The sequence below is a fragment of the Tachyglossus aculeatus genome, chromosome 18 (genome assembly GCF_015852505.1).
Source record: "Tachyglossus aculeatus isolate mTacAcu1 chromosome 18, mTacAcu1.pri, whole genome shotgun sequence".
NCBI classification, from domain to species: domain Eukaryota; kingdom Metazoa; phylum Chordata; class Mammalia; order Monotremata; family Tachyglossidae; genus Tachyglossus; species Tachyglossus aculeatus.
In genome coordinates this window covers 26,123,617-26,151,005 of record NC_052083.1, presented here as the reverse complement: position 1 = coordinate 26,151,005, position 27,389 = coordinate 26,123,617, and the positions used below count along the sequence as shown (strand labels likewise).

The following is a 27,389-nucleotide window of genomic DNA, read 5'->3' as shown; positions in this document are numbered from 1 at the left end:
GTTTTCACTCTCCCTGAGCACAGGTTTCTGGAAGATCAGGAGATTGTGACGGTGAACCCCGCAAGGGATGGGAAGTGCATCTGATTCCCCTCTCTATTCTCTCCCAGCGCTCAGGACAGTGCTCTGCACAAAGTGAACACTTAATAGATGTTATTACAACTACCAGAGAAAGACTGGAAAATAATCAGAGAAGCAGCGTGGCTCAGTGGAAAGAGCCCGGGCTTGGGAGTCAGAAGTCATGGGTTCTAATCCCACTTCTACCACTTATCAGCTGTGTATTTGGGCAAGTCACTTAACTTCTCTGTGCCTCAGTTACCTTATCTGTAAAATGGGGATTAAAACTATGAGCCCTACGTGGGCCAATCTGATTACCCAGAGTTTAGAACAGTGCTTGGCACATAGCAAGCGCTTAACAAATACCATTATTATTATTATTACTGTTATTAATCAAGCCAATCAATGTTACATATTGAGCGCTTCCTGTGTGCAGAACACTCTACTATGTTCTTGGGAGAGTACAATACAAGAGAGCTGGTAGACATTTCCTGCCCACGATGAGCTTGCAGTCTAGAGGGGGAGACAGACATTAATATAAATGAATAATTTATAATCTATAATTTATCATTTAAAATGGCACCAAGCAAGCTCTGCCCAAGGCAAGCATCCCTTGCTTATAGTGCAGGGCAAAATGTCACTACTATTCTAGCGGGCTTGATTTGCTCCACGGGGTGCTATTCAGAGGAGCCCCATCTCTGAATATGAGGGAGCCCAGATAGTTACATGGTTTCTATTTGTTCCCTGAGGCGAATTAATTCCTTAGTGTCACATTTTTAAATGCAATGAAAGTAAACAAATCCGGCATAGCTCCTGGGGGGTAAAAGCTTCTCGTCTCATGAGGGAGGAAATTTCACTGTTCCAAAAGGAAGGCATTTTCCAGGAAGTGTGTTTCTCCTGCCCCTTGGGAAGGCCTGGTTTACCTATGGCCAAGGTCATGGCTCCGAGCCTGCTTCTGACCATCTTGACCACGAGGCTCTTCTGGAGCGGGGCAGCGCGACAGCAGAGCACGGCCCGGCACCGCCTGGCGACGGACAGGAATTTGTCTTCCAAGTGTTGGTCCAGGATGTAGGCCAGGGTCCTCCCGTCGATCACCAGGCCCGGCCAGGTCCCACAGCCCGTGAAGCCAATCTCTTTGTCCAGCAGGGCCAAGCAGGCCGCCTGCCACAGATGGAGAAGGGGCATGAGAGTGGGACGGGATGGGACAGGATGGGACTCTGACCTTCCCACCTCCTGACTGCGGGCTGGGATAAGCCCCAGGCTGACCAGCTTCCTGCCGGATCCCGTGCATGGGTGAGTCCAGCTCGACTCCTGGAATGCCCTCCCTCCACAAATCTGCCAAACTAGCATTCTTCCCCCCTTCAAAGCCCTACTGAGAGCACATCTCCTCCAGAAGGCCTTTCCAGACTGAGCCCCCCCTTATCCTCTGCTCCTCCTCCCCATTACCACCACTCCATCCCTCTGCCCTACCTTTCTCCCCTCCCCAAAGCACTTTTGTATATTTGTGCATATTTATTACTCTATTTTATTAATGATGTGTATATATCTATAATTCTATTTATTTTGATGGTATTGACACCTGTCTACTTGTTTTATTTTGCTGCCTGTCTCCTCCTTCTAGACTATGAGCCCACTTTTGGGTAGGGACTGTCTCTATATGTTGCCAAATTGTACTTTCCAAGTGTTTAATACAGTGCTCTGCACACAGTAAGCATTCAATACATACCATTGAATGAATGAATGAATCTCGGCTCAAGGATCCTTCCCCTTGCAGCCTCTGACACCCCGCCCCCACCCCCTTCCTCCCGACCTACAAACGGCTCTCTGCAGACCTCCGGCCCTCCCGCACTGTCTCTCGTCCTGGGGCAGTGGGTTCTTTTAGTGAAGAGTAAGTGGGCCAGGCATGTATTTGGGGGAACTGTCTTGCCCTCAAAAAGCCAATGACAGCTCCCTCTAGCACATCTTTCAGCTCTGGAGGTGGAGTAGTTGGGCAGTAGTGGCCAGGCCAAAGCAAGGCCTCTTCCTCTTCCCGTTCAATGGAGGCAGCAGACACTGCTGTGGCTAAAGTGGCCCACTTTGGGCCTTACATCAACCAGTCAATCAATCAGTGGTATTTGTTGAGCACTTACTGTACGCAGAGCACTGTGCTAGGCACCTGGAAGAGTACAATACAACAGTGGTGGCTTCCAGTGGGAATGGAATTACAGCAGTGCCCAAGCATGGCCCAGGATCCACCAGTTCATCAGCACTTAGAACAGTGCTTTGCACGTAGTAAGCGCTTAACAAATACCATCATTATAATAATAATTATTATTATTATGAGGGATACAGTCACTATCTCAGCTAACACACCACCTAGGCATAAGGGCAGGGAGAAGGGAGAGAGAAATGTCCCTATGACTTTGTCTCTCTCCTCTCCCTTTCTTCCCTATTTCTTTGCCCCCTCTCCCTCTCCTTTTCCCCCTTCACACCCCTTTCCACCTTACTTTTCTCTCTCCTACTCTCTGTTCCTCCTCCTCTCTCCTACCCTGGCTCTGCCTTCCCCCTCTCTATTCCTGGATACTCTGAGTTTTCACTACTAGGCCCCTTTAGATTAGGCTGTACAGAATGTGGACCTGGGATTAGGAAGGTCATGGATTCTAATCCCAGCTCCTCCACTTATCTATTGTGTGACCTTGGTTGAGTCACTTCAACTCTCTGGGCTTCAGTTACCTCATGTGGAAAATGGGGACTGAGACTGTGAGCCTCATGTGGGACAGGGACCGTGTCCAAACTGCTTTGCTTGTATCCACCCCAGCGCTTAGTACAGTGTCTGGCACATAGTAAGTGCTTAACAAATGCCATATTTATTATTATTATTATCCTGCTTCCAAGCCATCCTAGCTTGGAAAGATCCACAGATGTTTTTTGCCTGGAATCCTATAAGAAGTGACTTGGAAAAGCACAGAAGTGGGCTTAAAATTGACATGGGACTTGTTTATATCATAGAATAATAATAATAATAATAATTGAGGCACTGGTGAAGTTTGTCCATATGCGAAGCATTGGGGTGGATAGAAGATAATCAAATTGAACATAGATCTTGTCCCACTTGGGGCTTACAGTCTAAGAGGAAGGGGGAATGGGAGTTTAATCCCCATTTTTCACTTGACGAAACTGAGGCCCAGTGAAGTTAAATGACTTGCCCCAAGTCACAAAGCAGGAGAGTGGCAGAGTCAGGATTACAATGCAGGCCAGTGCTCTTTCCAATTGGCCACAGTGCTCCTGTATTAGCCAGAAGGGAACCACAGCTTGGGCTTTATTAGGGCCCCAAGGTGGGGCTAGTTCAGGGGTAGTCGAGGCCAGATAGCCAAAAGCATGGGGGCACTTGCCAGGAACTCAGGTGAAGGAAGAATCACTCTGACCCACAACCCATGCCCCAACTGACACAATCTAACAGCGAGGAAGGAGGTGGGGAAAACAGACAGGCCCATAAGGAAAGGGCAAGATAAATCAGCCTGGACTTGCCAGCATCTGATAATAATAATAATAATAATAATAATAATAATAATAATAGCATTTATTAAGTGCTTACTATGTGCAAAGCACTGTCTGATGCCCAGATTACCCCCAACCCCCGCCCCGCGGCATCCGTTAGCAGGTGAGGGTGCCAGGCCCTGCCCTCCCCTCCGCGGCCTACTTGGGAGTCGGCGTTCAGAGTGATGACATTCTCGTCCCGATCCAGGAGTTTGCAGGCGTAAGCCATGTTAAGGGCTGTCTCCTGTTTGTCTCCGGTCAGAACCCAGATGTGCAGCCCAGCCCGGCACAAGGTAGCGATGGTTTCTGGGACCCCGTCCTGTAAGCGATCCTCAACGGCAGTCACACCTGACCACATGAACAGGGGAGGTGAAAACCTTTTGCTGACTGGTGCCTGAAAGCAGGATGGCCACTGGGTTGGCCAGGTCTCCATGAGGGATGGAGACTGTGTCTCATCTGATTACACTAGTCTTACTCCCGTCCTTCGTACAGTGATTAGCGTGGCTCAGTGGAAAGAGCCTGGGCTTGGGAGTCAGAGGTCATGGGTTCTAATCCTGGCTCTGCCACTTGTCAGCTGTGTGGCTATGGGCAAGTCACTTAACATCTCTGTGCCTCAGTTCCCTCATCTGGAAAAATGGGGATTAAGACTGTGAGCCCCATGTGGGACAACCTGGTTACCTTGTATCCCCCGCAGCGCTTAGAACAGTACTTTGCACATAGTAAGCACTTAACAAATGCTATCATTGTTATTATTATATAGTAAGCACTCAACAAACCCCTCGATTACTCATTTTTATCACACTGGCACAGAAGCGCTGGAAGCCTCTTTGTTGTCCCTTTCTCCAAACACTGAATATGTCATATGGGTGTTGGCCCTAGCTGTCACAGGAGCAGGGTGAATTTCTCCAGGGGTGGCCTAAGGAGAGAAAGGTCTGGACCAGGTTCAGCGGCCAAGAGAACCCCGCACAAGCCGTATCCAGCCTTGGACACCAACCATCCCAGCAGATGGCGTCAAGCACATTATTTCTCAACCGTGAACAGGAGGGTTATTTCTGGGGATGAACAGTAAGAGGAAAGAGTACCAAAGGGAGGAGGAAATACCAAACTACTACAAGACTTCCTGCTTGGTCCTGATCCAGGGAGGGACCCAACCAGAAGTTGTGTTCTCTTCCCCATTTTCCAGCCAGTGTGTCCACCCAGGTTTCCGCCCACTGCTCCAGCATCCAGGACAATTCCTGAAAATCCTCCCCCTGGCTTCCTCTAACATGGAGGTGCAAGTTGTTTTGTTCCTGATCAAGCTGGTTCCCTTATAAGTAGCAGAGAGCATGCCGTGGTTCCCTGGACAGCCAGATCGATCAGTCAATCAATTGATGGCATTAATTGAGCACTTACTGTGTGCGGAGCACTGTGCTAGGTACTTGGGAGAGTACAATACAACACAGTTGGGAGGCATGTTCTCTGCTTACAGTCTAGCCGGGGAGGCAAACGTTAATGCAAATAAAGAGTTGGACTTGACACAGGGATTGGGTGGTGGTCATGGGGGCCTCTTGGGAAGGGGTTGGGGGGCAGTGGCCGGCCTCTGGGCAGCGGGACAGTTGTCCCAGAGGTTGGGAGGTGGGGTCTGGGGGGTGGCTACCTGGAGACCCAGCTCTTCTGTGGGATGAGCTGCAGCCCAAGGTTCTGATGCCTCTAGGGCTCTGGGAAGCAAAAGTCCCACCATTACTGTTTGGCGAGCCAGCTGGCCTTCCCAGGGAGGTGGCGGCCTCATCCTCCAGGCAATCGCCTTCTGGGCCAGCTCCTCCCTCCAGTGAGCCGATCTGGGATATTCCCACTCCCGCTGTGGGATGGAGCTCCAAAGCCAATTTTCTTCGACCAAGAACATCTTTTATGGCATTTTTCAATTGCTTACTACATGCCAAGAACTGTGCTAAATGCTGGGTAGATAGAAGACTCTCAGATTGGACACAGTCGCTGTTACACAGGAGGCTCACAGTCTGAGAAGTAGCATGGTGTAGTAGTTAGAGCACAGGCCTGGAAGTCAGAAGGCCATGAGTCCTAATCCCAGCTCCACCATTGTGTCTGCTGTGTGACCTCAGGTGAGTCACTTCACTTCTCTGGGCCTCAGTTACCTCATCTGGAAAATGGGGATTGAGACGATGAGTTCCATATGGGACAAGGGACTGTGAACAACTTGATTTTCTTGTATCCACTTGAGAGTTTAGTACAGTGCCTGCCACAGAGTAAGCACTTAACAAATGCCACAATTATTATTATTCTAAGTAGGTGGGAAAACCCCCTCTCAGGTCACATCTGGAGAGTTTCTAGGACTCAGCCAAGGGAGGAAGAGTCAAGGAGAGGCCTACCCATTCCATTTCTAGCTTGGGCAGTGGCTTACTGAGTGGAAGACAATCTGTTACAAGCTAAAACTCCCCTGTTCTGGGCAGCAGTGGCATAGGAAAGAGTCGAGGGCAGAGACTCAGGTTTATTGTGCAGAAGGAGGCCATGGTAAACCACTTATGGATATTTACCAAGAAAACTCTATGGCTACACTACCAGAATTACTGCAAATGGAGGTGGGGCATTCTGGGAGAGATGTGACCATGGAATCACTACGGGTTAGAGACGACGTGACAGCATAAGACAAGACAAGGTGGGAGAAAAATCCCCATTTTGCAGACGAGAAGACTGAGGCACAGAGAAGTGAAATGACTCGCCAAAGGTCGCCCAGCAGACAAGCGGCAGAGTCAGGATTAGAACTCAGGTCTCTGATTCCTAGGCCCATGCTCTTTCCATGAGGCCATGCTTTTCCCCACGGATGTGAGCCAAGCTCCAGGGTGGTTACCTAGGAGATGCAGGTTGGTTTCCAGACGGACTGCAGACTGAAACAGAAGTTCGTCATGGTTTTCCACTGTGGATTCCGCTTCCAGATGGCTTTTCCGCCAACAGGCGTACTCCTCCTGCCCTAGGACCTGTTTGAAGAAAGCACTTTTTTGGTTGTTCAGGCCAGAGGAGTGCGGTCCGCCCTGAGGAACCCAGAAAAAGCCACAGAGAGTCTAGCCCCCGAGACTGCTGATGCCTGCTGACCCCCACTCCCTCCACAGAACCCCATTTCCATACCCTTTTGGCGATACACAGAGTCCGAAGTCCGTCTGCAGCATACCGGCTTAGAGATTTCTGCGTTTGGCTTTGAATTTCCCTTTGCTGCTCTGCTCCGGGGACATCTACACCAGAACATAAGATGGCTGTCAGAGAGGGAACAGGAGCCATGTCTGTAGGTCTCTTTGGAAGATGGAGCTGGGAAGTACCGAGCTCCCCAGGGAGCCAATTTCTTCTTTCCTCCTCAACCCCCACCCCCAACACATACATCCCAACATGCCCAAGATCCCCCAGGGACCAGGGACTTGGTGAAATCCGGAGGCAGGGGGAAATGAGGCAGAATGATTGGGAGTAAAAATTGTGGTATTCGTTAAGCATTCTCCCCCAGGCCCCCCCAGACTGTGAGCTTATTTTGGGCAGGGATTGCCACTCTTTATTGCTGTACTGTACTTTCCCCTGTGCTTAGTACAGTGCTCTGTACACAGTAAGCACTTAATAAATATGATTGAATTGAATGAATTTACTCTGTGCCAAGCATTATGCTAAAGGCTGGGGTACCCACAGGATGATCAGATCGCACTTAGTGTCTATCCCTCAGGAGGCTCTATGTCTAAGGGGCTGGGAGAACAGGGATTGAATCTCCATTTTACAGATGAGGAAACTGAGGTACAGAAAAGTTAGATGACTTGTCCAAGGTCACACAGCAGCCAGTGGCGGAGCCAGGATTGGAACCCAGGCTTCTTGATTCCAAGTCCACTGGGCCATGGACACTAGTAAAGGGAAAAGTGCCAGTGCGCCTGTTCTAATTGGAAAAATTGCAAAGTGGGTGTGTTTTTTCTTTTCTTATTTTTTGTTTGGTTCCTAATCAAGGCTCCAGGACTGCAGACTCCCTGCTGCCCTTGGCCAACATGTATTCTGAAGCTCGGACAAAGCCCAGACCCAGCGTCAGCCCCTGTCTGAGGCCATGGCTTGGGACCTGGGCTGCGGACTGGCCAGATGTCAATTGGCTGCCAACTGCCCTACAGGAAAGCTGGAGCTGGGAGAGGAGGAAGAGGAGAAGGAGAATAATAATAATAATAATAACAACAATAATAATAATAATAATTGCTTACTCCGTAAAATGTAAAATTCATCTGTAAAATGGGGATTAAGACTGTGAGCCCCATGTGGGACAACTTGATAACCTTGTATTTACTCCAGCACTTAGAACAGTGCTTGGCACATAGTAAGCGCTTAACAAATACCATTATTATTATTATTATTATGTGCCAGGCACTGTACTAAGCAGTGGGGTGGATACCACCAAATTGGGTTGGACACAATCCCTGTCCCATGTGGGGCTCACAGTCTCAATCCCTATTTTACAGATGAGGGAACTGAGGCACAGAGAAGTGAAGTGATCTGCCCAAGGTCACACAGCAGACATAATGGCGGAGCCAGGATTAGAACCCCATGAACTTCTGACACTCAGGCCAGTGCTCTATCCACTATGCCATGCTGCTTCCCACTGCGCCATGAGAAGGAGAAGGAGGTGGAAAAAAAGGAGAAGGAGGAGGAAGAGGGCAAGGAGGAAAAAGAGGTGGAAGAGGAGGAGGAAAAGGAAGAGGAGGAGGAAAAGGAGAAGGAGGAGGAGGAAGGAGAGGAGGGGGAGCAGGAGGGAAAGGAGGAAGAGGAGGAGCAGAACAGGGGACAGGAGCCTAAGAGAGGCATCTGCCACTAGTAACAGCTAAAAAACAAAAGTTCCAAAGCCAGTTTTTACTCAGTAATAATAATGATGCTGATGTCTCTGGACTGTAAGCCTGTTATGGGCAGGCAATGTGCCTGTTTATTATTATATTGTGCTCTCCCAAGCACTTAGACAGTGCTTTACACACAGTAAGTGCTCAATAAATATAATTGAATTGATAATGATGACCATGATGATGGCATTGAATAAGTGCTCACTATGTGCTAAGCACTGAGGTAGATAGAAGCTTATGAGATTGTTAGTGCATTGTGGCCAGGGAACACGTCTAGCTGGCTGCCAGTTTTCCAAGTAATTCCAGGATGTTTCTTGTGGTTTATGGAATTAAACACCCACTGTTGGATTCTACCACTGTTCCCCCCGACCGGGAATTTTCGGTCAATGTAGCAGCACCACGGACCCCATCTATTCACGCCATCTGGAAAATGGGAAACGGAAGCATCGCAGCCTAGAGGAAAGAGCATGGGCCTGGGAGTAGGTTCACTAGGGTTCTAATTTTGGCTCTTCCACTGCTGTGTAAAACTCTAGGCAAGTCACTGAACATCTGTAAAACGAGCATTAAATTCTCCTCCTTCTGACTTAGACTATGTGCCCCACATGGGACAGGGACTGTGTCCAATCTGATTATCTGAATCTACCTCAGTGCTTGACATATATTAAGTGCTTAACAAATGTCATAAAATAAAAATAGGTCCACCACGAGATTTCTCTGCGATTAACTTTAAATGCTGGGAGGGATTTTGTTGATTTTTAATGGTTGCCAAATGTGTAATAGTGCAGTTGCAAAATTTGATTAAAATTAGAAACTCTAAACTAAAATACTCCCTAGTAGTATCCTTGTACCTCTTAATGAATCGACTAAGTTGAGGCCCAATTTTTTTCCCATTTCATTAAAATCCCCAAACTTCCATTACATGGCTTACAAAAGTAATCACTGCACACTCCCCCAGCATTAAAGAAGTCTATTTGACAGAATCTGCAGAGAAGCTGCCAAATTGCCATCACAGAAGCTTCCCTAACTTTTAGGATTCTTCCCGGAGGGGGTAAGTCAAACAAAACCCCTTAGCACACGGGAATTGTTTTTTTGTAAAGTGAATGCAGAGGACGAAAGGCGGCCCTTAGATAAGAAGAAGCTGAAAGCTAAAATCACTAAATCACACACAACCACAAAGTCGGTGTTAAATGCCAGATGATCAGCTCAGACTCTAGACTTTGTCCAACACAGGGATTAATGTCTAAGGGGGATGAGGAACAGATATTTTATTCATATTTTGCAGATGAGGAAACTGAGGCACAGTTTCCTGTCACACAGCAGGCAAGTGGCAGAGCCAAATTTAGAACTCGGGTCTCCTGACTTCCTGTCCTGTGCCCTTTCCACTACCTGAAGGTCTGGCCTGGGCAGCCCAACCCCAGTTCTCTAAGAAAGACTGGCTGACCAGAGAAGATCGACAAGATCAGTTGATCGATCAATGATTATTTATTGAGTGCTTACTGTGGACAGAGTGTTGTACTAAGCACATGGGAGAGTACAACATATCAGTGTTGGTAGACAGTTCCCCTGCCCACAAGGAGCTTACAGACTAGAGAATTGCTAAGATTATCATGAGGGTGAAGCAGTGTGGCCTAGTAGAAAGAACATGGGCGTGAGAATCAGAGGACCTGGGTTCTAATCCTGGATTTGCCAATCATATTTATTGGGCGCTTACTGTATGCAGAGCACTATACTAAGCACATGGGAGAGTACAATACAACAATAAACAGACACATTCCCTGCCCACAACGAATTTACAGTTTAGAGGGGGAGCAGACATTAATATTAATAAATTAATTACAGATAGGGGCATAAGTGCTGTGGGGCTGGGAGGGGGGTAAATAAAGGGAGCAAGTCAGGGAGATGCAGAAGGGAGTGGGAGAGGAGGAAAGGAGGGCTTCGACAGGGAAGGTCCCTTGGAGGAGATGTGCCTTCAGTAAGGCTTTGAAGGGAGGGAGGGTCATTTTTGGTTGGATTTGAGGAGGGAGGATGTTCCGGGGAAGAGGCAGGACATGGGCGAGGGGTCGGCAATGAGATAGACCAGACAGGCACCATTGAGAAGGTTAGCACTACGGGAGCGAAGTGTGAGGGCTGGGTTGTAGAAGGAGAGTAACAAGATGAGGTAGGAGGGAATCCAAGGCCATCGGTGCTATCACTGAAACCAAGAGCCACCAGAGGTAGCTAGCACACTGCCGGAGAACCGGAGCCAGAAGAAGGAGCTCTTAGGAACCTCTCCAGTCTGCAGCAAGAGGAGATTGGAAGGGATCGGGAGGAGGAGAGGTGAGGGGGGGAATGCCGTACCTGCCGGACAAGCCTGAAGAAGCGGCATCGTGACAGAATCTGCTCCTTTGGTGTACACGTTGATTTCCCCGGTAAGCGGGTGTCGGACGACCACGGACATCCTCTTCCTGACGGCGTCGAAGGCCAGCGTGTGGAAGAGGCGGAAGGAAAGCCTTCCAAGGAGCGGCAGGGTGACGGAGACCCGGCCCGGCCCCCGGCCGGCCAGCACACAGCCGTAGGCGCGAGCCGCCTGCACCAGGGCAGCTTCGTCTGGGCTCTCAGCTTCATATCGCGGTTCTCCCTAATCATCACAATAATGATCACTGTGGTGCTTATTATTACTATTAATGATGATAATAACCATTGTGGTATTTGTTAAGCACTTACTGTGTGCCAGGCACCGTACTAAGCGCTGGGTTGGTTACAAGCAAATCGGGTTAGACACAGTCCCCCTCCCTCATGGGCTCATAGTCTCAATCCCCATTTTACAGATGAGGGAACTGAGGCACGGATAATAATAATAATAATAATAATAATAATAATAGCATTTATTAAGCGCTTACTATGTGCAAAGCACTGTTCTAAGTGCTGGGGAGGTTACAAGGTGATCAGATTGTCCCACTTGGGGCTCACAGTCTTAATCCCCATTTTACAGATGAGGGAACTGAGGCACGGAGAAGTGAAGTTACCTACCCAAGGTCTCACAGCAGAGAAGTGGCAGAGCTGGGATTAGAACCCATGACCTTCTGACTTCCAGGCCTGTGCTCTATCCACTATGCCATGCTGCTTCTCGTGCTTACTATGTGTCAAGCACTGTTCTAAGCGCTGGGGTAGATACAAGTTAATCAGGTTGGACACAGCTCCTGCCCCACAAGAGGTTCACAGTCTTAATCCCCATTTACAGATGATATCACAGAGGCACAAAGAAGTGAAATGATTTGCCCAAGGTCACACACAGCAGACAAATGGCAGAGCGAGGATTAGAACCTAGTCCTTCTGACTCCTAGGCCCGTGCTCTAGCCACTAAGCCACTCTGCTTCCCTCCTTGGGACCACCTACCTGTGCTCAAACCTCAGGCCAGCCTGCCTGGGGAGACCACGAGCCAGCCTACCCCCTTTCCAGGCCAATAATAATAATAATAACGACAGTATCTGTTAAGCGGTTACTATGTGCAAGGCACTATTCTAAGCACTGGGCACTGTTCTAAGCGCTGGGCACTGTAGATGCCCTCTCCGGGGACCAGGGTGACCAGAGCCTGGTCTGCCCTACCCTGGGGAAGAGAGTCATGCCATCGCTGTCCCTTCAATCGTGGCTGTTTTCTTAGCAACTGTGTGAATCACCGCCACAGTCCTCTTCCTCTGGGCAGTGTCAGATAGTGAGCTTCCAGAAGGCAGGAACATGCTCACCTCACATCGGATGGCCCCGGGGAGGAAGATTCCGTTTTACCGAAGCAGAGATAGTCCCCAAAGAGGATGGCCACTGTCTATGTGGGCTCACTTTTCTAACTCACCTTTGGTTCAGACTGCCAGGGAGACGTCACCACAACCGTGTTGCAGATGGTCAAGGCTATGAAGAAATCCAAGATGTCTGCCAGGTCAGGGCTGAGTTGGATTCCTGGCTGTTCCTGGTATCTCACGGTCTGCAGAAGCCTGGCACATTCGTTCACCTTCTCAAGCAGGGCAGGATCAGGGCTGATGTCTTTTTCCTGGAGATGATGATAATAATAATGAGAATAATGATCGTTATAAATATGGTACTTGTTATGTGCTTACTATGGGCCAAGCACTAAGCGCTGTGGTAGAGGCAAGCTAATCATGTTGGACATTGTCCCCATCCCACTTGAGGTTCCCATTCTAAGTAGGAAGGAGTAAGATTGAACCCCCATTTTACAGATGAGGTAACTGAGGCACAAAGAAGTGAAGAGACTTGTCCAAGGTCACACAGCAAAGGGGCAGAGCCAGAATTAGAACCCAGGTCCTTCTGACTCCCAGGCCTGTGCTTGTTCCACTAAGCTATGCTGATGATGGTGATGATGATAATGATGACAATAATTATAATAATAATAATATTGATTGTGGCATTTGTTGAGCACTTCCTATGTGCCAGGCACTGTACTAAGCACGGGGGTGGATACAAACAAATCGGGTTGGACAGAGTCCCTGTCCCATGTGGGGCTCACAGTCTCAATCCCCATTTTACAGATGAGGTAACTGAGGCACAGAGAAGTAAAGTGACTCACCAAGGTCACACAGCAGACAAGTGGCAGAGTCAGGATTAGAACCCAGGACCTTCTGACCTCTAGACCCGTGCTCTATATCTGAAGGAATCGGATAAGAGTGATGATGCAATGATATAAGCATTCTTCTCTAGTTGGGTCCTCCCATCAATTAATCTATCAGTGGTTATTTTCAGAGCGCTTACTATGTCTAGGGCAGGCAGTGGGGCTGAGAGGCAGCGTGGCTTAGTGGGTACAGCACGGGCATCGGAGTGAGAAGGTTATGGGTTCTAATCCTGGCTCTGCCATATATCTGCTGTGTGACCTTTGGCAAGTCCCTTCACTTATCTGGGCCTGTTACCACATCTGTAAAACAGGGCTTGAGAGTGTGAGCCCCATGTTAGACAGGGACTCTGTCCAATCTGATTAACTCTCATCTACCATAGCACTTAGAACAGTGCCTGGCAAATAGTAAAAGCTTAGCAAGTACCATCATTATTTTTATCATTATCATTACTAAGTGCTTGGTAGAATACAACAGATTTGTTAGACATGCTTCCTACCCACGGTGAGGTTACAGTCTGGAGGCAGAATCAGACATTATATAAATAAATATAAATATAATAAATAAATAAATTACAGATATGTACATAAGTGCTGTGGGGTTGAGGGTGAGGCGAATACCAAGTGCCTAAGGATACAGGCACTTTTTTTTGGCAGCCTTTTTTGGTCGTTCAGTCTACCGAACGAGGCCTTCCAATGATTTTCCTGGCTTTGAGTGTTTGTCAAGTTGTCGGGGTATGGAGAGAGGCTGCAAGTATCTAGGGTTGGAACTGTGGGGCTTAGATGTGATTGCAAAGGGTTGCAGTTAGAGCGTTTGTTTTTGAATGTACTGGAGGGGGGGGAGAGAGAATGGGTTGATAGATTTCAAGCTTGTTGTTGGCAGGGAAGGTGTCTATTGTTATAGTGTACTCTCTCAAGTGCTTAGTACAGTGCTCTGCACACATTAAGTGCTCAATAAATATGATTGACTGACTGATTGATCTGCCCCAAGGATCTGCAAGGGGGCTTCTTCCATTCCACTTAGCACTTAGAACAGTTCTTGGCACATAGTAAGCGCTTAATAAATACCATTCAAAATAATCTGTTCCCTTTGGGCATTTAATAGTCACCACACCCTCAGCCCTGCGCATATAGGTATAGATCTGCAAATGACTTATTCACATCTTGTCTGTCTCCCCCTCTAGACTGTAAACTTGTGGGCAGGGAACATGTCGACCAACTCTGTCATATTGTACTCTCCTAATTGCTTAGCACAGTGCTCTGCACATGGTAAGCGTTCAGTATATACCATTGGTTGATAGTTTGATTGGATGATTGATAGATCGGCTGGGTTTCTGGATTTGGGGCTGTAGAGGGGATTCTTGCCCACAGCCACAAAAGAAGCAGCGGTGTGGAACATGTCCGCCAACTCTGTTATATTGTACTCTCCCAAGCACTTGGTATACTGCTGTGCACACTGTAAGTACTTAGTAAATATGGTTGATTGACTGATTGATTCCCCTCACCTCCTGAGACAGCAAGGGAAGATAGCAAGTCTTCTCCCTTATGTAATGACACATACATACATGCACACACACTCATACACATATTGAAAACCAAGATGCTTCCTGTAGATGCATGCAAGACCATGGAAAGAGCAGCAGTCTGGGGAATTAGGAGGCCTGGGATTTAGTTCCTTCTCTGCAAATGGTGATTCAAACTCTGGTCTTCCCCTTACTTTAGACAGGGCAGAGAATGTGTCTGTTCATTTTTATGTGTCAAGCTCTTAGTACAGTGCTCTGCACACAGAAAGCACTCATAAATTATGATAGGACAATTGAATAAATGATTGTAAACCCCATGTGGGACAGAGACTGCATCCGGCCTGATCACCTTTTATCAACTCCAGTGCTTAGTACCATGTCTGACTCGTTGTCAGGGTTTAATGAATTCCACAATCATCGGGATTGTCATGGCCTGACGCAGACTGTCCAGGGAAATTGTTTCCTGTTCTGAAACTCACCGTGGGGCTGCTGAATGCTGTGTTCTCAGACAGGATGCGGTCTCTCTGGTCTTCGGTCCCACTGCCAGGCCGGCGGAGGGACTGGCTAGGCTGAGGTCCGGGGATCGTCTGGGCACCCTGATGGTAGCCGATATTTCCCTGCCAAGAGAGCGCCCCACCTGTTGCTGCTGCTTCCTCTTCCTCAGGGTCCACTTCCTGGTACATCGCTAAGCGCCTGGCTATTGTTAGAGGTTCAGAAGAGAAAATGTTACATCAGAGGGGAGGGGAACCTAAGGTGACTTGTTTATGGTTCGGAAGGAAGGGAGTAGCCTCAGCCAAATAGCACAATCGATAAAAGATGGAGACAAAAATAATTGGAAAGATCTGCAGTTTCTAGATTCTTATTGGGAAGGTTATTCGAGTTTCTCACAATTCAGTGGTAACCCACTGGGATATCAACCACGACCAAGTGTTCTGTAAAGCCGTGATCAAATAAGCAAGACTCAGGGATGGGTGAACAGAGTTATACACTGAATAATAATAATAATAATAATAATAATAATAATAATAATAATAATAATAATAATAATAATAATGATGGCATTTATTAAGTGCTTACTATGTGCAAAGCACATTCTAAGTGCTGGGGAGGTTTCAAGGTGATCAGGTTGTCCCGCGGGGGGCTCACAATCTTAATCCCCATTTTACAGATGAGGTAACTGAGGCACAGAGAAGTTAAGTGACTTGCCCAAAGTCACACAGCTGACAATTGGCAGAGCTGGGATTCAAACCCATGAACTCTGACTCCAAAGCCCGGGCTCTTTCCACTGAACCACGCTGCTTCACCACTGCAGTGGTGGGTCCTTGTTAGAATTCTGTTTCTAGATGGTTCTCCACAATTTTAGAGAGCTTGGGGGGTGGACAGGTTTCATTTAACACCTTTCGTAAATAACAAGGGAGAGGAAATGTTCAATGAAATCTTCAAGTTGCAGACAAAGATTAGCTCTTTTGGTCAGGGATCACATCTACCAACTCTCTTGTACTGTACTCTATCAAGCACTTAGTACAGTGCTCTGCACATAGTAAATGTTCAATAAATACCATCGACTGATTGGCTGATGAAGTACTAAGCAGGTCTGTCCTTCAATGTTTTTGACTGAGCACTTACAGCAATAGGTCTAGATGATCCCTGCCCATGAGGAGCTTACAGACCAGAGGGGGAGATGGACATTAAAATAAATTACTGATGGATATGTACGTGGGGGCAAAATGCAGGGTGATTTCCTCTAGCTGAGGGATTGGACTGAAAAATGGCAGGCATCAGCTTAAGTCTCAGGGACCGCCAGGGGATGCAGCCAGAGAACAATAATACAAATTCCAACTGCTTTTGGTGAAGGCTCAGAGCTCTTAGTTGAGATTTGGGATCAGAACTTGAAAGCATCGTTGGCCTTTCCTTCAAGCCACATCAAGTGTGTGACAGAAGCCTAAAAGGCCAACTGACTGACCTCTTCCAGGAGGATATGAAAATCACACAACTCTAGACTATAAGCTAGTTGTGGGCAGAGAGTGTGTCTGTTGTATTGTTATATCCTCCCAAGTGTCAGTACAGTGCTCTGCACACAGTAAGCGCTCAATAAATACAATTGATTGACAAAACTAAATGTATAAAACTCCCCAAGCACCTGCATCTAACAATGCTTGGTACATTGTAAGCGCTTAACGAATACCATCACTATTATCATTATTAAATTCTGATGCCAGACTCTCTAAGAAAGGAGGTAGAGGCCTGGGGCTGGGCTGGGTGGACAATGGAGCTTCTATATGAGGAAGAACTGATGAGGTTTGGACTCTTCAGTCTGGAATCTTTCCAGATACACTGTAAACTGGTTGTGGGCAGGGAACGTGTCTACCAACTCTGTTGTACTGTACCCTCCCAAGTACTTAGTACAGAGCTCTGTATACAGGCAGTGCTCAATAAATAGCATTGACTGACTGATTGATGGACTGATGTGTGTGTGGGGAAGAAGGAAATGTGGTTTATGGACACACAGTGGGTCCCCATTGAAGCTTGAGAGTGGTAGATTCAGAACAAGGCAAAGGGAAACCAGAAATATCCAGAAATATAAGGATCAAGAAAGACCTGAACAATTGCCTGTTAGAGAAAAACATTAAAAATGGTTGGGGCGTGTGGGTGGGGGGAAGTTAGGCAAGTTAAATATGTTGCTGACTTGTATTTCCCAAGCGCTTAGTACAGTGCTCTGCACACAGCAAGTGCTCAATAAATACGATTGAATGAATGAATGAATAAATTGTCCATTTCTATTTATGAAATTGGAAGTCAAGATGGTCAGTTAGCCCACAGGTTTCAAAATGTTCTGTCGCCACTCTTGGGGACAGAATATTGGGTTGAAGAATGAACCATAGGTAAGAAAGCATTAAAGACTCTGTTGCCCAATTTTGTACAGCTCTAATGCAGATCACCTCTGGGGATTGTCATACCCACCTCATTTGAAGATTGGACCACTCTCCGGTCAGCAAGTAGCTAAGACCCCAATATTTCCTATAGCAAAGAAGGTCCAAATACCAATAGCGAGGTAAAAAGGGAAGTAGTATAGCCTGGTGGAAAGAGTACAGGCCTGGGAGTCAGAGGATTTGGATTCTAATCCTGGCTCTGCCTCTTGTCTGCTGTGTGACCTTGGGCAAGTCACTTCACTTCTCTGTGCCTCAGCTACCTCATCTGTAAAGTGGGGATTACTACTTTTAGCCCCCTGTGGGACAGGGACTGTGTCCAACTTGATTAGCTTGATTCTACCCCCAGCACTTAGTACGATGCTTGGCATGTAGTATGTGCTTAGAAAATGTCACTATTATTGTTATTATTATTATTATTATTACTAATAATAAAAGTTAGGTGAGGATGCAGCACAGAGGCATTCTATTCCACCGCCAAGGTTTTATCTCTAATTCTGGGCAGCCATCTTTCAATTCATGCTGCTATTCTATGAGAGACTGTGGAGAGCCCTTCCAAAGCACATGTCCTTTTAACACGATAAAGTCACCATAAAATTCTAAGCAGGTACCCTGGGATTGTGGGCACTTGATAGTTAAGTAGAGAAATAAAAATCCCATAGGATTCAAAAGAGACTTATTGCCAATATCTGACAAACTTTTTAACGGGATATCCAAAGTATGACGGTAGCAAATGTAAAGGGTGGGAAAAAATAGTCAAACTGCACAGTTCTGGAAAGCTAAATGACTCTTTTTTTATGGTATTTGTTAAGCACTTACCCTGTGCCAGACACTGTGTTAACCACTGGGGTAGATGTGAGATAATCAGGTTGGACACAGGCCATGTCCAACATGGGACTCAAAGTCTTAATCTTCGTTTTACAGACCAGATAACCAAGACATGGAGAATCTCTTTGCCAGGGATTCTGCTGTTCACCAACACTATCTTTCACTTTTTAAATAAGAGAGAATGTTATGGATGCTCCCATAGGTTAGCTCTTGGAGGAGGATGTCATCAGTATTTATAGATGTCAGAATACAGAATACTGCAGCCAAGCCAGAGGCTGAGGGTTGGCTGGGACACTAACTCGTAGTCGCTGAATTTAAACTGACAGTGAAAAGAAGAAGTGTTGAAAAATGCTATAAAAGAAATCAAGATAGTTCGGTGTTGTGGTCTTGGACCTCTCGCTCACCCTTCTCTAACAAAGAACCCTAAATAAAGAATCAACATGGAAAATAGATTTTTAAGCTACCAGTCAGTTTTCAAGACTGTCATCAACAGTGGAATTTATGGACGCATGGCTCAGTGGAAAGAGCAGGGGCCATGGGTCAGAGGTCATGGGTTCAAATCCCAGCTCCACCAATTGTCAGCTGTGTGACTTTGGGCAAGTCACTTCACTTCTTTGTGCCTCAGTTACCTCATCTGTAAAATAGGGATGAAGACTGTGAGCCTCCCGTGGGACAACCTGATCACCTTGTAACATCCCCAGCACTTAGAACAGTGTTTTGCATGTAGTAAGCACTTAATAAATGTCATTATTATTATTATTTCTGTGTGCAGCTTATTCAACTAAGTGCTTGGGAGAGTAGAATACAACAGAATTGGTAGACCTGTTCCCTGCCCACAACAAGCTTACAGTCTACTCATTCAATTGTATTTTTTGAGCACTTACTGTGCGCAGAGCACTGTTTGGTGTGGTGGATACAGCACGGGCCTGGGAGTCAGAAGGTCATGGGTTCTAATCCCACTGCCACCACATTTCTGTTGTGTGACCTTGGGCAAATCTCACTTCACTTTTCTGGGCCTCAGTTCCCAAATTTGGAAAATGGGGATTGAGACTGTGAGCCCCACGTGGGTCAGGGACTATGTCCAACCCAATTTGCTTGTAACCACCCCAGTGCTTAGTACAGTGCCTGGCACACAGAAATGCTTAACAAATACCACAATTATTATTACAGTCTAGAGAAGCTTACGGTCTATGCATCTGGTAAGGTGAGAACACCAAAGTAACTTGATGATCAATGAGTCAGGGATTAAAAATTGCTTTCAGAAAAGCAAGAAAGGAATCTTTTACATGTTGCGGATGTTATTAACTGAATGGCTACTGTTGCAGAGCACTGCAGTGAGCTCTTAGGAGAGTACAGTATAGTTGGTAGGCATGTTCAGCTGTGTGACCTTGGGCAAGTCACTTAACTTCTCTGTGCCTCAGTTACCTCATCTATAAAATGGGGATTAAGCCTGTGAGCCCCACGTGGGACAACCTGATTGCTTTGTATCTACTCCAGCACTTAGAAAAGTGCTTGGCACATAGTAAGTGCTTAACAAATACCATCATCATCTTCACGTTCCTTATCCACAATGGCCTTACATGCTAGACGGTATAATCAAATGCAGCCTAGAAAACCTATGAGTTAACTTGCAGTTCAAGAGACGGAGTACTTCCCAAGCGCTTAATACAGTGTTCTGCACACGGTAAGTGCTCAATAAATATGATCAAATGAACATCTGAAGTCAGCTCTAAAGATGCACTCACTACACAATTAGGCTTCACGGTACAGATAACTGCACTCTCTTTATCACACATAAGGAGGGAATCCTGGGGTGCCAGCTACTCTTCTCCCATTCGAGTTAGGCCCCACCAAGCACGAAGAGCAGGGCAAAATGGGAAGGCCTGACTTCAGCTCCAACGTTTGAGGGGGTCGCTAATATGGTGGAAGGCACAAAAAGCAGTTAAGCTGTGGCTGTGACACTGCTTAATTTATTTGTTTGTTTGTTTTGATGGTATTTGTTAAGCACCTATTATGTTCCAGGCATACTGTATTAGGCACTGGGGTAGATACAAACTAATCAAACTGGACACATGGGCCTCTTAGTCTTAATTCCCGTTTTACAAATGAGGTAAATGAGGCACAGAGAAGTTAAGTGACTTGACCAAGATCATGCAGTAGACAAGTTTCAGAGCCAAGATTAAAATTCAGGTCCTCCTACCTTGGAAGGCTGCGCTCTTTCCACTAAGCAATGCTGCTTCGCATATGAACTATACATTACGCATTATACATTATTCATTCAATTCATTCAATCGTATTTACTGAGCGCTTACTGTGTGCAGAGCACTGTACTAAGCACTTGGAAGGTACAATTCAGCAACAAATAGAGACAATTGCTACCCAACAACGGGCTCAGGGGGGAGCATTATGAATGATACCTCCCCTGATCTGACCCTGAAGAAAGGAATTATGTCCTCCAGCAGTATGATATTCTCTCAGACACTTAGCACAATGTTCAGCTCACAGTAGGCACTCAGTATGTACCTCTGTTTGATCGATTGTTAGCATGGCTCTGTAGTTTGAGGAAAGCCAGTCTACACTGGGGAAACCCTATACGCCATCCAAATATTTCATCGTGCTCTGCACACAGTAACTGCTCAATAAATACAATCGAATGAATGAATGACTCTTTTCTGCTTCCTAGGCATATGCTATCCTATGATGCGTGGAATGAAAATGAATTAGGAAAATGAATCAAGAAAGTCAGTATAACCTTTAGGAGATGGACAGACGGAGCCTGACAGCAACGAAGCATCGCAATTCATTCCAAGCAGCAAATCCACAAAGATGTGATCACAGAGAGCACGTATAGCTTTAAAAGCAGTTTCAAAAGTATAATAGGCCCACGCAAACACACATGCAGACATACCAACATGAGCACACATATTCACACACAGGCACATATTCAGCCATATATGTCCTCATGTATAGGGACTCTTCTTATACAAATCCTAAACCACTAGAGAAGCAGCATGACTCCGTGGAAAAAGCATGGGCTTGGGAGTCAGCGGTCATGGGTTCAAATCCCAACTCAGCCACTTGTCAGCTGTGTGACCTTGGGCAAGCCACTTAACTTCTCTGTGCCTCAGTTACCTCATCTGTAAAATGGAGATGAAGACTGTGAGCCCCACGTGGGACAACCTGATCACCTTGTAACCCCCACAGTGCTTAGTGCAGTGTTTTGCACATAGTAAGTGCTTAAGAAATACCATCATTATTATTATTAATTCAGTGGATTGATAGTGATTTTTAACACCACTCCATCTTCCTTCTCGCAAGATGAAGTGTTGGCTTCTTCTCCAACCTTTGCTTTGGGAGTTGAGGGGCACCAGAAACAAGACAGGAATTCATCCAAAGGAAAGGGTAAGTGATATTGTACTCTTCCAAGTGCTTAGTAAGAGGGTCTGCCCACAATAAGCATTTGCTAAATACAACTGATTGATTGAAAGGTGGTGGTGAATAAAACCCCAAAATGTAATTCCATGGTTGGTTAAAATTTTGATCCCATCTCCACATAAAATCAATTTCCATTGAACTCAGATTTACACTCGGTGTTCTTCCCTCCCTCAGCACTTATACATGCATCCATAATTTATTCATTTATATTAATATTGTCTCCCCCTCTAGATTGTAAACTTGTGGGCAGGGAATGTGTCTACCAATTCTACTATGTTGTCCTCTCCTGAGCACTTCGTACAGTGCTCTCGCACACAGTGAGCACTCCATAAATACAACTGTTTGATTGATAATCAATCAATAGTATTTAATTCATTCATTCAATCAATCATATTTATTGAGCACTTCCTGTGAGCAGAGCACTGTACTAAGTGCTTGGGAAGTACAAGTCGGCAACATATAGAGATGGTCCCTACCCAACAACGGGCTCACAGTCTAGAAGGGGGAGACAGACAACAAAACAAAACATGTAGACAGGTCTCAAAACCATCAGAATAAATAGAATTATAGCTATATGTGCATCATTAATAAAATAGAGTAGTAAATATGTACAAGTAAAATAAAGTAATAAATATGTAGAACGATTTACAAGTGCTGTGGGGAGGGGAAGGGAGTAGGGCAGAGGTGGGGGTGATGGGGAGGGGAGGAGGGGAGGAAAAAGGGGGCTCAGTCTGGAAAGGCCTCCTGGAGGAGGTGAGCTCTCAGTAGGGATCTGAAGGGTGGAAGAGATGGTGGATGTGTGGAGGGAGGGCATTCCAGGCCAGGGGAAGGAGGTGGGCTGGGGGTCGACGGCGGGACAGGGGAGAATGAGGCGCAGTGAGGAGGTTAGCAGCAGAGGAGCGGAAACACCTACAGTGTGTATAGCAGCATCCTGAATTATTCTTATTCCTATTATTACATAAGAATGAGCAGACATGCCGTTAAAGTAGAGCAGAAACTATAACCAAATCATAGCAAACTCTTGATTTCTGAAATTGCAACCTTAGTCTGGGGAATTACAGGGATCAGTAGCAAGTTCCCTCTTGTGTAAACAAGGAGGGTTAAAAGCTACGTCTGTTCACTCCACTTGATGTTTCCTGTTGGCCTACATTTAAGACTTCAAAAACAATCCATGTTTTTAAATTTAAGGAATTTGTGCTTAATACAATTGTACGTAAGTTCAGGGAACATTTATGCTTGCCAACATTGAGGAATTCATGCTTGATAAATTTAGGGATACATTCAGAGAAAATTTACATCGCAAGGAAAGATAAGGAATGCATGCTTCACAGGTTTAGGGTATATTTAAGACACTTAAGGTAGGATAAGTGCTTGGATTAACGCGGTGGCAGTTTGGATGGAGAGGAATGGTATTTATTGAGCACTGACTGCAGAGCATTGTACTACGCCTTAGCAAAAAATGTTGGCAAGGAAAGTTAGGGTTGTCCAGAGTATATCTTGGGATGATTGTTATGTCAGCCCCTCTAGATGCTAAGCTCCTTGTGGATAGGGAATGTGTCTACCAACTTTATTGTATTGTACCCTTCCCAGAGCTTAGTACAGTTTTCTGCACACAGTAAGTGCTCAACAAATACCACTGATTCATTGATCCAGGCCCTTGAGGATGTCTAAGGCAAGTGGCCTTTGCAGACCTGTGGAGAGTAATTGGCCTTAGTGGCTACTGATGGAACAGGTCATAGTTTAAATAACTGGTTGCTTGACTTTCAGAGCAGGGGGCAGAGTCAGGGAAGAGGGAGGCAAGACTTTCCAAAATGTGGGGTCTAATCCCAGCTCCCAACATTTATCTGCAGTGTGATCTGGAGTAAGTTACTTCACTTCTCTGTACCTCAGTTACCTCATCTGTAAAATGGAGATTAAGACTGTGAGTCCATGTTGGGTAGAGATTGTATACAGTCTGATTAACTTGTATCTGCCCCAGTGCTTAGTATAGTGTCTGGCACATAGTAGGCACTTAATAAATTCCTTCAAAAAAAGAAAAAATAGTGAGTGAGTGATTGTATAGTGAACCACAAACAGAGTCTTGAGGGATATTCACAGTTAGGGAGTGCTTGGAAGAGAGAGAGCTGGAAAAGGAGACCAAGAAGGTTTGGCCAGACAGATCATAGTCAGAACTGAGGGAGACCTGTAGCAACAAAGAATCAAAATTTGGGTATTTTTAAGCTCCTACTATGTTCCAATCACTAATAATAATAATTAAGGTATTTGTTAAGTGCTTACTATTTGCCAGGTCCTGTACTAAGCACTGGGGTGGATACAAGCAAATCCGGATTGGACTCAGTCCCTGTGCCCTGTGAGGCTCACAGTCTCAATCCCCATTTCACAGATGAGGGAACTGAGGTCCAGAGATCTGTAGAAAGATAATCCGGGAAGCAGAGTGAAGTGTTGATTGAAGTGGGGAGAGACAGGAGGTTGGAAGGTCAGAAAGGATGCTGATGCAGTAATCCAGTCAGGATAGGATGAGTGATTGCACTAACACGGTAAATTTCTGTGTTTCTAGGTGGTGCTTTTATTACCAAATCACCTTACATTATTTAGTTATTTACCATGTACAGGTACTGTACTAAGCACTGGGGTAGATACAAGATCATCATATCAGACACAGTCCCTGTCCCACATGAGGCTCACGGTCTTAATCTCCATTTTTCAGATGACATAACTGAGGGACAGAGAAGTGAAGTGACTTGCCCCAGGTCATAGAGCAGGCAAGTGGGGGAGCCGGGATTAGCCAGGGAAAGCTCTTAGGTGTTCTCAGAGAGGTTCCCGAATCAGACACAAAACTGTGGGCCAATGAGTACCCTGGAGAAGTGAAGAAGCAGGATAAGTTTAACACAACCAAAATCATGTCCACTGTCAGTCCTCCTCAACTAGGCCAGATCGACTAACTCCACTTTATATGATCCTTATCCCCAAACCAGGAGCTTCATCAAAAGAAATTTGTTTTACTGTCTGCCTCCCTTTCTAGACTGTAAGTTCCTTATGGACAGGGAACATGTCTACAAACTCTGTCATACTGTACTCTCCTAAATTTAGTGCAGTGCTCTGCACACAGTGCTCAATGAATACAATTGATTGATAATAATAATAATAATGATGATATTTGTTAAGCACTTATTGTGAGCCAGGCACTGCACAAAGTGCTGGAGTGGATACAAGCAAAAAGAGTTGGACATAGTCCCTGTCCCAAGTGGAGCTCACAATCTCAATCTCCATTATACAGATGAGGTAACTGAGGCCCAGAAAAGTAAAGTGACTTGCCCAAAGTCACACAGCAGACAAGTGGTGGAGCTGGAATCAGATTCCATGACCTTCTCACTCCCTGGCCCATGCACTGTACACTGCACCATGCTGCTTCTGATATAGAGAGGTCAAAACTGGATGCTGAATGAAGCCAATGAGGATTGTGACTTTTGACTAGTGTTGAGTAATAGTAATAAATAATAATGATGGCATTTATTAAGTGCTTACTATGTGCAAAGCACTGTTCTAAGCACTGGGGAAGTTACAAGGTGATCAGGTCCCACGGAGGGCTCACAGTCTTAATCCCCATTTTTACAGATGAGTTAACTGAGGCACAGAGAAGTTAAGTGACTTGCCCAAAGTCACACAGCTGACAATTGGTGGAGCCGGAATTTGAACCCATGACCTCTGACTCCGAAGCCCATGCTCTTTCCACTGAGCAATGCTGCTTCTCTAGAGTAATTGTCTTTATTCTGGTTTTATACCTTGCCTTATCTTATGCTGTCAAGTAGTTTCTGACCCATAGCGACTCCATGGACACATCTCTCCCAGAATGTGCCACCTCCATCTGCCATCATTCTGGTAGTATATCCTTAGAGTTTTCTTGGTAAAAATACAGAAGGGGTTTACCAGTGCCTTTTTCCACATGGTAAACTTGAATCTCCACCCTTAACTCTCTCCCATGATGCTGCTGCCCTGCAGAGGTGACTTTTATCTTGTAGCAGATTGCCTTCCACTTGCTAGCCACTGCCCAAGTTAGGAATGGAATGGGTAGGCCTCTCCTTGACTCTCCCTCCCGTAGCTGAGACTGGTAGAGTCCTGGAAACTCTCCAGGTGCAAGAGCGTTGCCCCTCTTTGCCCCTGTTTTAAGATAAAATGTTGTTTCACACGTGAGATATCTGACTCACCACTGGCATCATGGGAATACTCAATGCCGGAGATGGTGCATCTTCGAAAAGCCATTTTATTCTCCGTTAGAGTTCCGGTTTTATCGGAAAAAATGTACTGTATCTGCCCCAAGTCTTCAGTGATGTTCAGAGTTCGGCACTGCAGCTGAGAGTCCGTTTCTTCATCATAGAGCTCTTTATCTTGATGAATGAAGAACACTTGACATATTTTAACAATTTCAATGGAAACGTATAAAGAAATTGGAATCAGAACCTAGAAAGCACAAGAGGCAGACGGATGAGAGAGAAAGAATTTCAAACACTATGAATTTCAATTGATTGGATCTACATGAATAAACCCATGCCGTACTGTACCTTGAAGAGCTTAAACAAGTTGGTTTAGAGTCAGTATTGAAACATGTTTAGAACATGGCAAACTTTTACTGCAATAAACACGAAGAGCTTATGGTGATGCCACAGAGCAGAAATCCATTAGTTTGTCTGGAAGTGTGATTATCATGGCTTTGGAGAGAAGCAAGCATTTTCGGACTAATTAGTTGGACTTGAAAAAAGCTGAGAAAGGAGATAAGAGAAGGAAAAAAAACACAAGGAAGAGTCAGGATCCTGGGAAAGCAAAGGGAATTTTGCATCAAGAAGACCCACCACCTCCCCTGCATTTCCTTGGATTCATAGTAACAGCTCAATCACCATTTTGGCTTCAGAAAGACTGAAAAAGAATTATTAAAGTAGCATTTTGTCAAAATAAGGACATTTTTTTCAGTTACTGGTCTTCAGTACCAGTTTAAATGGGTGAAGGACCGATTTGACAATTACTGCAGGGCAATACAGAGGAAGAGGGTTTTCTAGAAAAAGGACTTGAGTAAAGACATGAGAAGACACCAAGTAAAGACAGGCAATGGTTAGTGTGACAAGGTCTTCTCAGGTTCAGTTCGGGTTCTGGGTGTTCTACCAGAAATCACCAAAATGTCCAGAGATGGCCCAGATTCTGTGACCAAGCCAGTGTTTCTGGCAATTGTAGTTCTAGAAAACCTATCTTGCCTACCTGAAACTACAAATCCCAGAGACCTGTGGGAAGTCTGGGCTCTCCCTAGCACTGTGTTTGAAAAGTCATGGAACCAGCTGAGTGTGGCTTCAGGGTTGAAAAATTTCCCCTAAGGGGAGCTGGAGGAGGTGGATGAACCAGAGTCAAAAATTGCCAGATACACCTCCTCATTCTCACTCTCCTCCTCCCCTGCCCCCTTCCCCTCCTTCTTTTCCTCCTCCTCCATCCCCTCCTTCTTCTGCTCCTCTTCCTCCTACTCCTCCACATCCTCCTTATCCATTTCCTCCTTCTGCATCTCCTCCTCTACTTTCTACACAACCTCCTTTTCCTCCCCTTTCTCTTTCTCCTAACCATCCTTGCTTTTCCTCTTCTCTATGGAGACATCTCCTTGCCCACCCTCTCCTCTTTCTCCATTCGTGCCCTCTCTTCT

General features: G+C 45.9%; 1 protein-coding gene across 1 annotated transcript in view; it reads right to left on the bottom strand.

Annotated features, from left to right (window-relative positions):
• ATP10A (ATPase phospholipid transporting 10A (putative)) overlaps positions 1-27,389 on the bottom strand; it is a 95,342-nt gene that overhangs the window by 26,860 nt on the left and 41,093 nt on the right. The window contains exons 8-15 of the mRNA XM_038760118.1: positions 25,918-26,170; positions 15,002-15,219; positions 12,232-12,426; positions 10,743-11,022; positions 6,688-6,791; positions 6,413-6,539; positions 3,734-3,918; positions 978-1,215 (exon numbers count right to left, since the gene is read on the bottom strand). Of these exons, the coding sequence (XP_038616046.1) occupies positions 978-1,215; positions 3,734-3,918; positions 6,413-6,539; positions 6,688-6,791; positions 10,743-11,022; positions 12,232-12,426; positions 15,002-15,219; positions 25,918-26,170 (1,600 nt within the window). The remainder of the gene's footprint in view (positions 1-977; positions 1,216-3,733; positions 3,919-6,412; positions 6,540-6,687; positions 6,792-10,742; positions 11,023-12,231; positions 12,427-15,001; positions 15,220-25,917; positions 26,171-27,389) is intronic.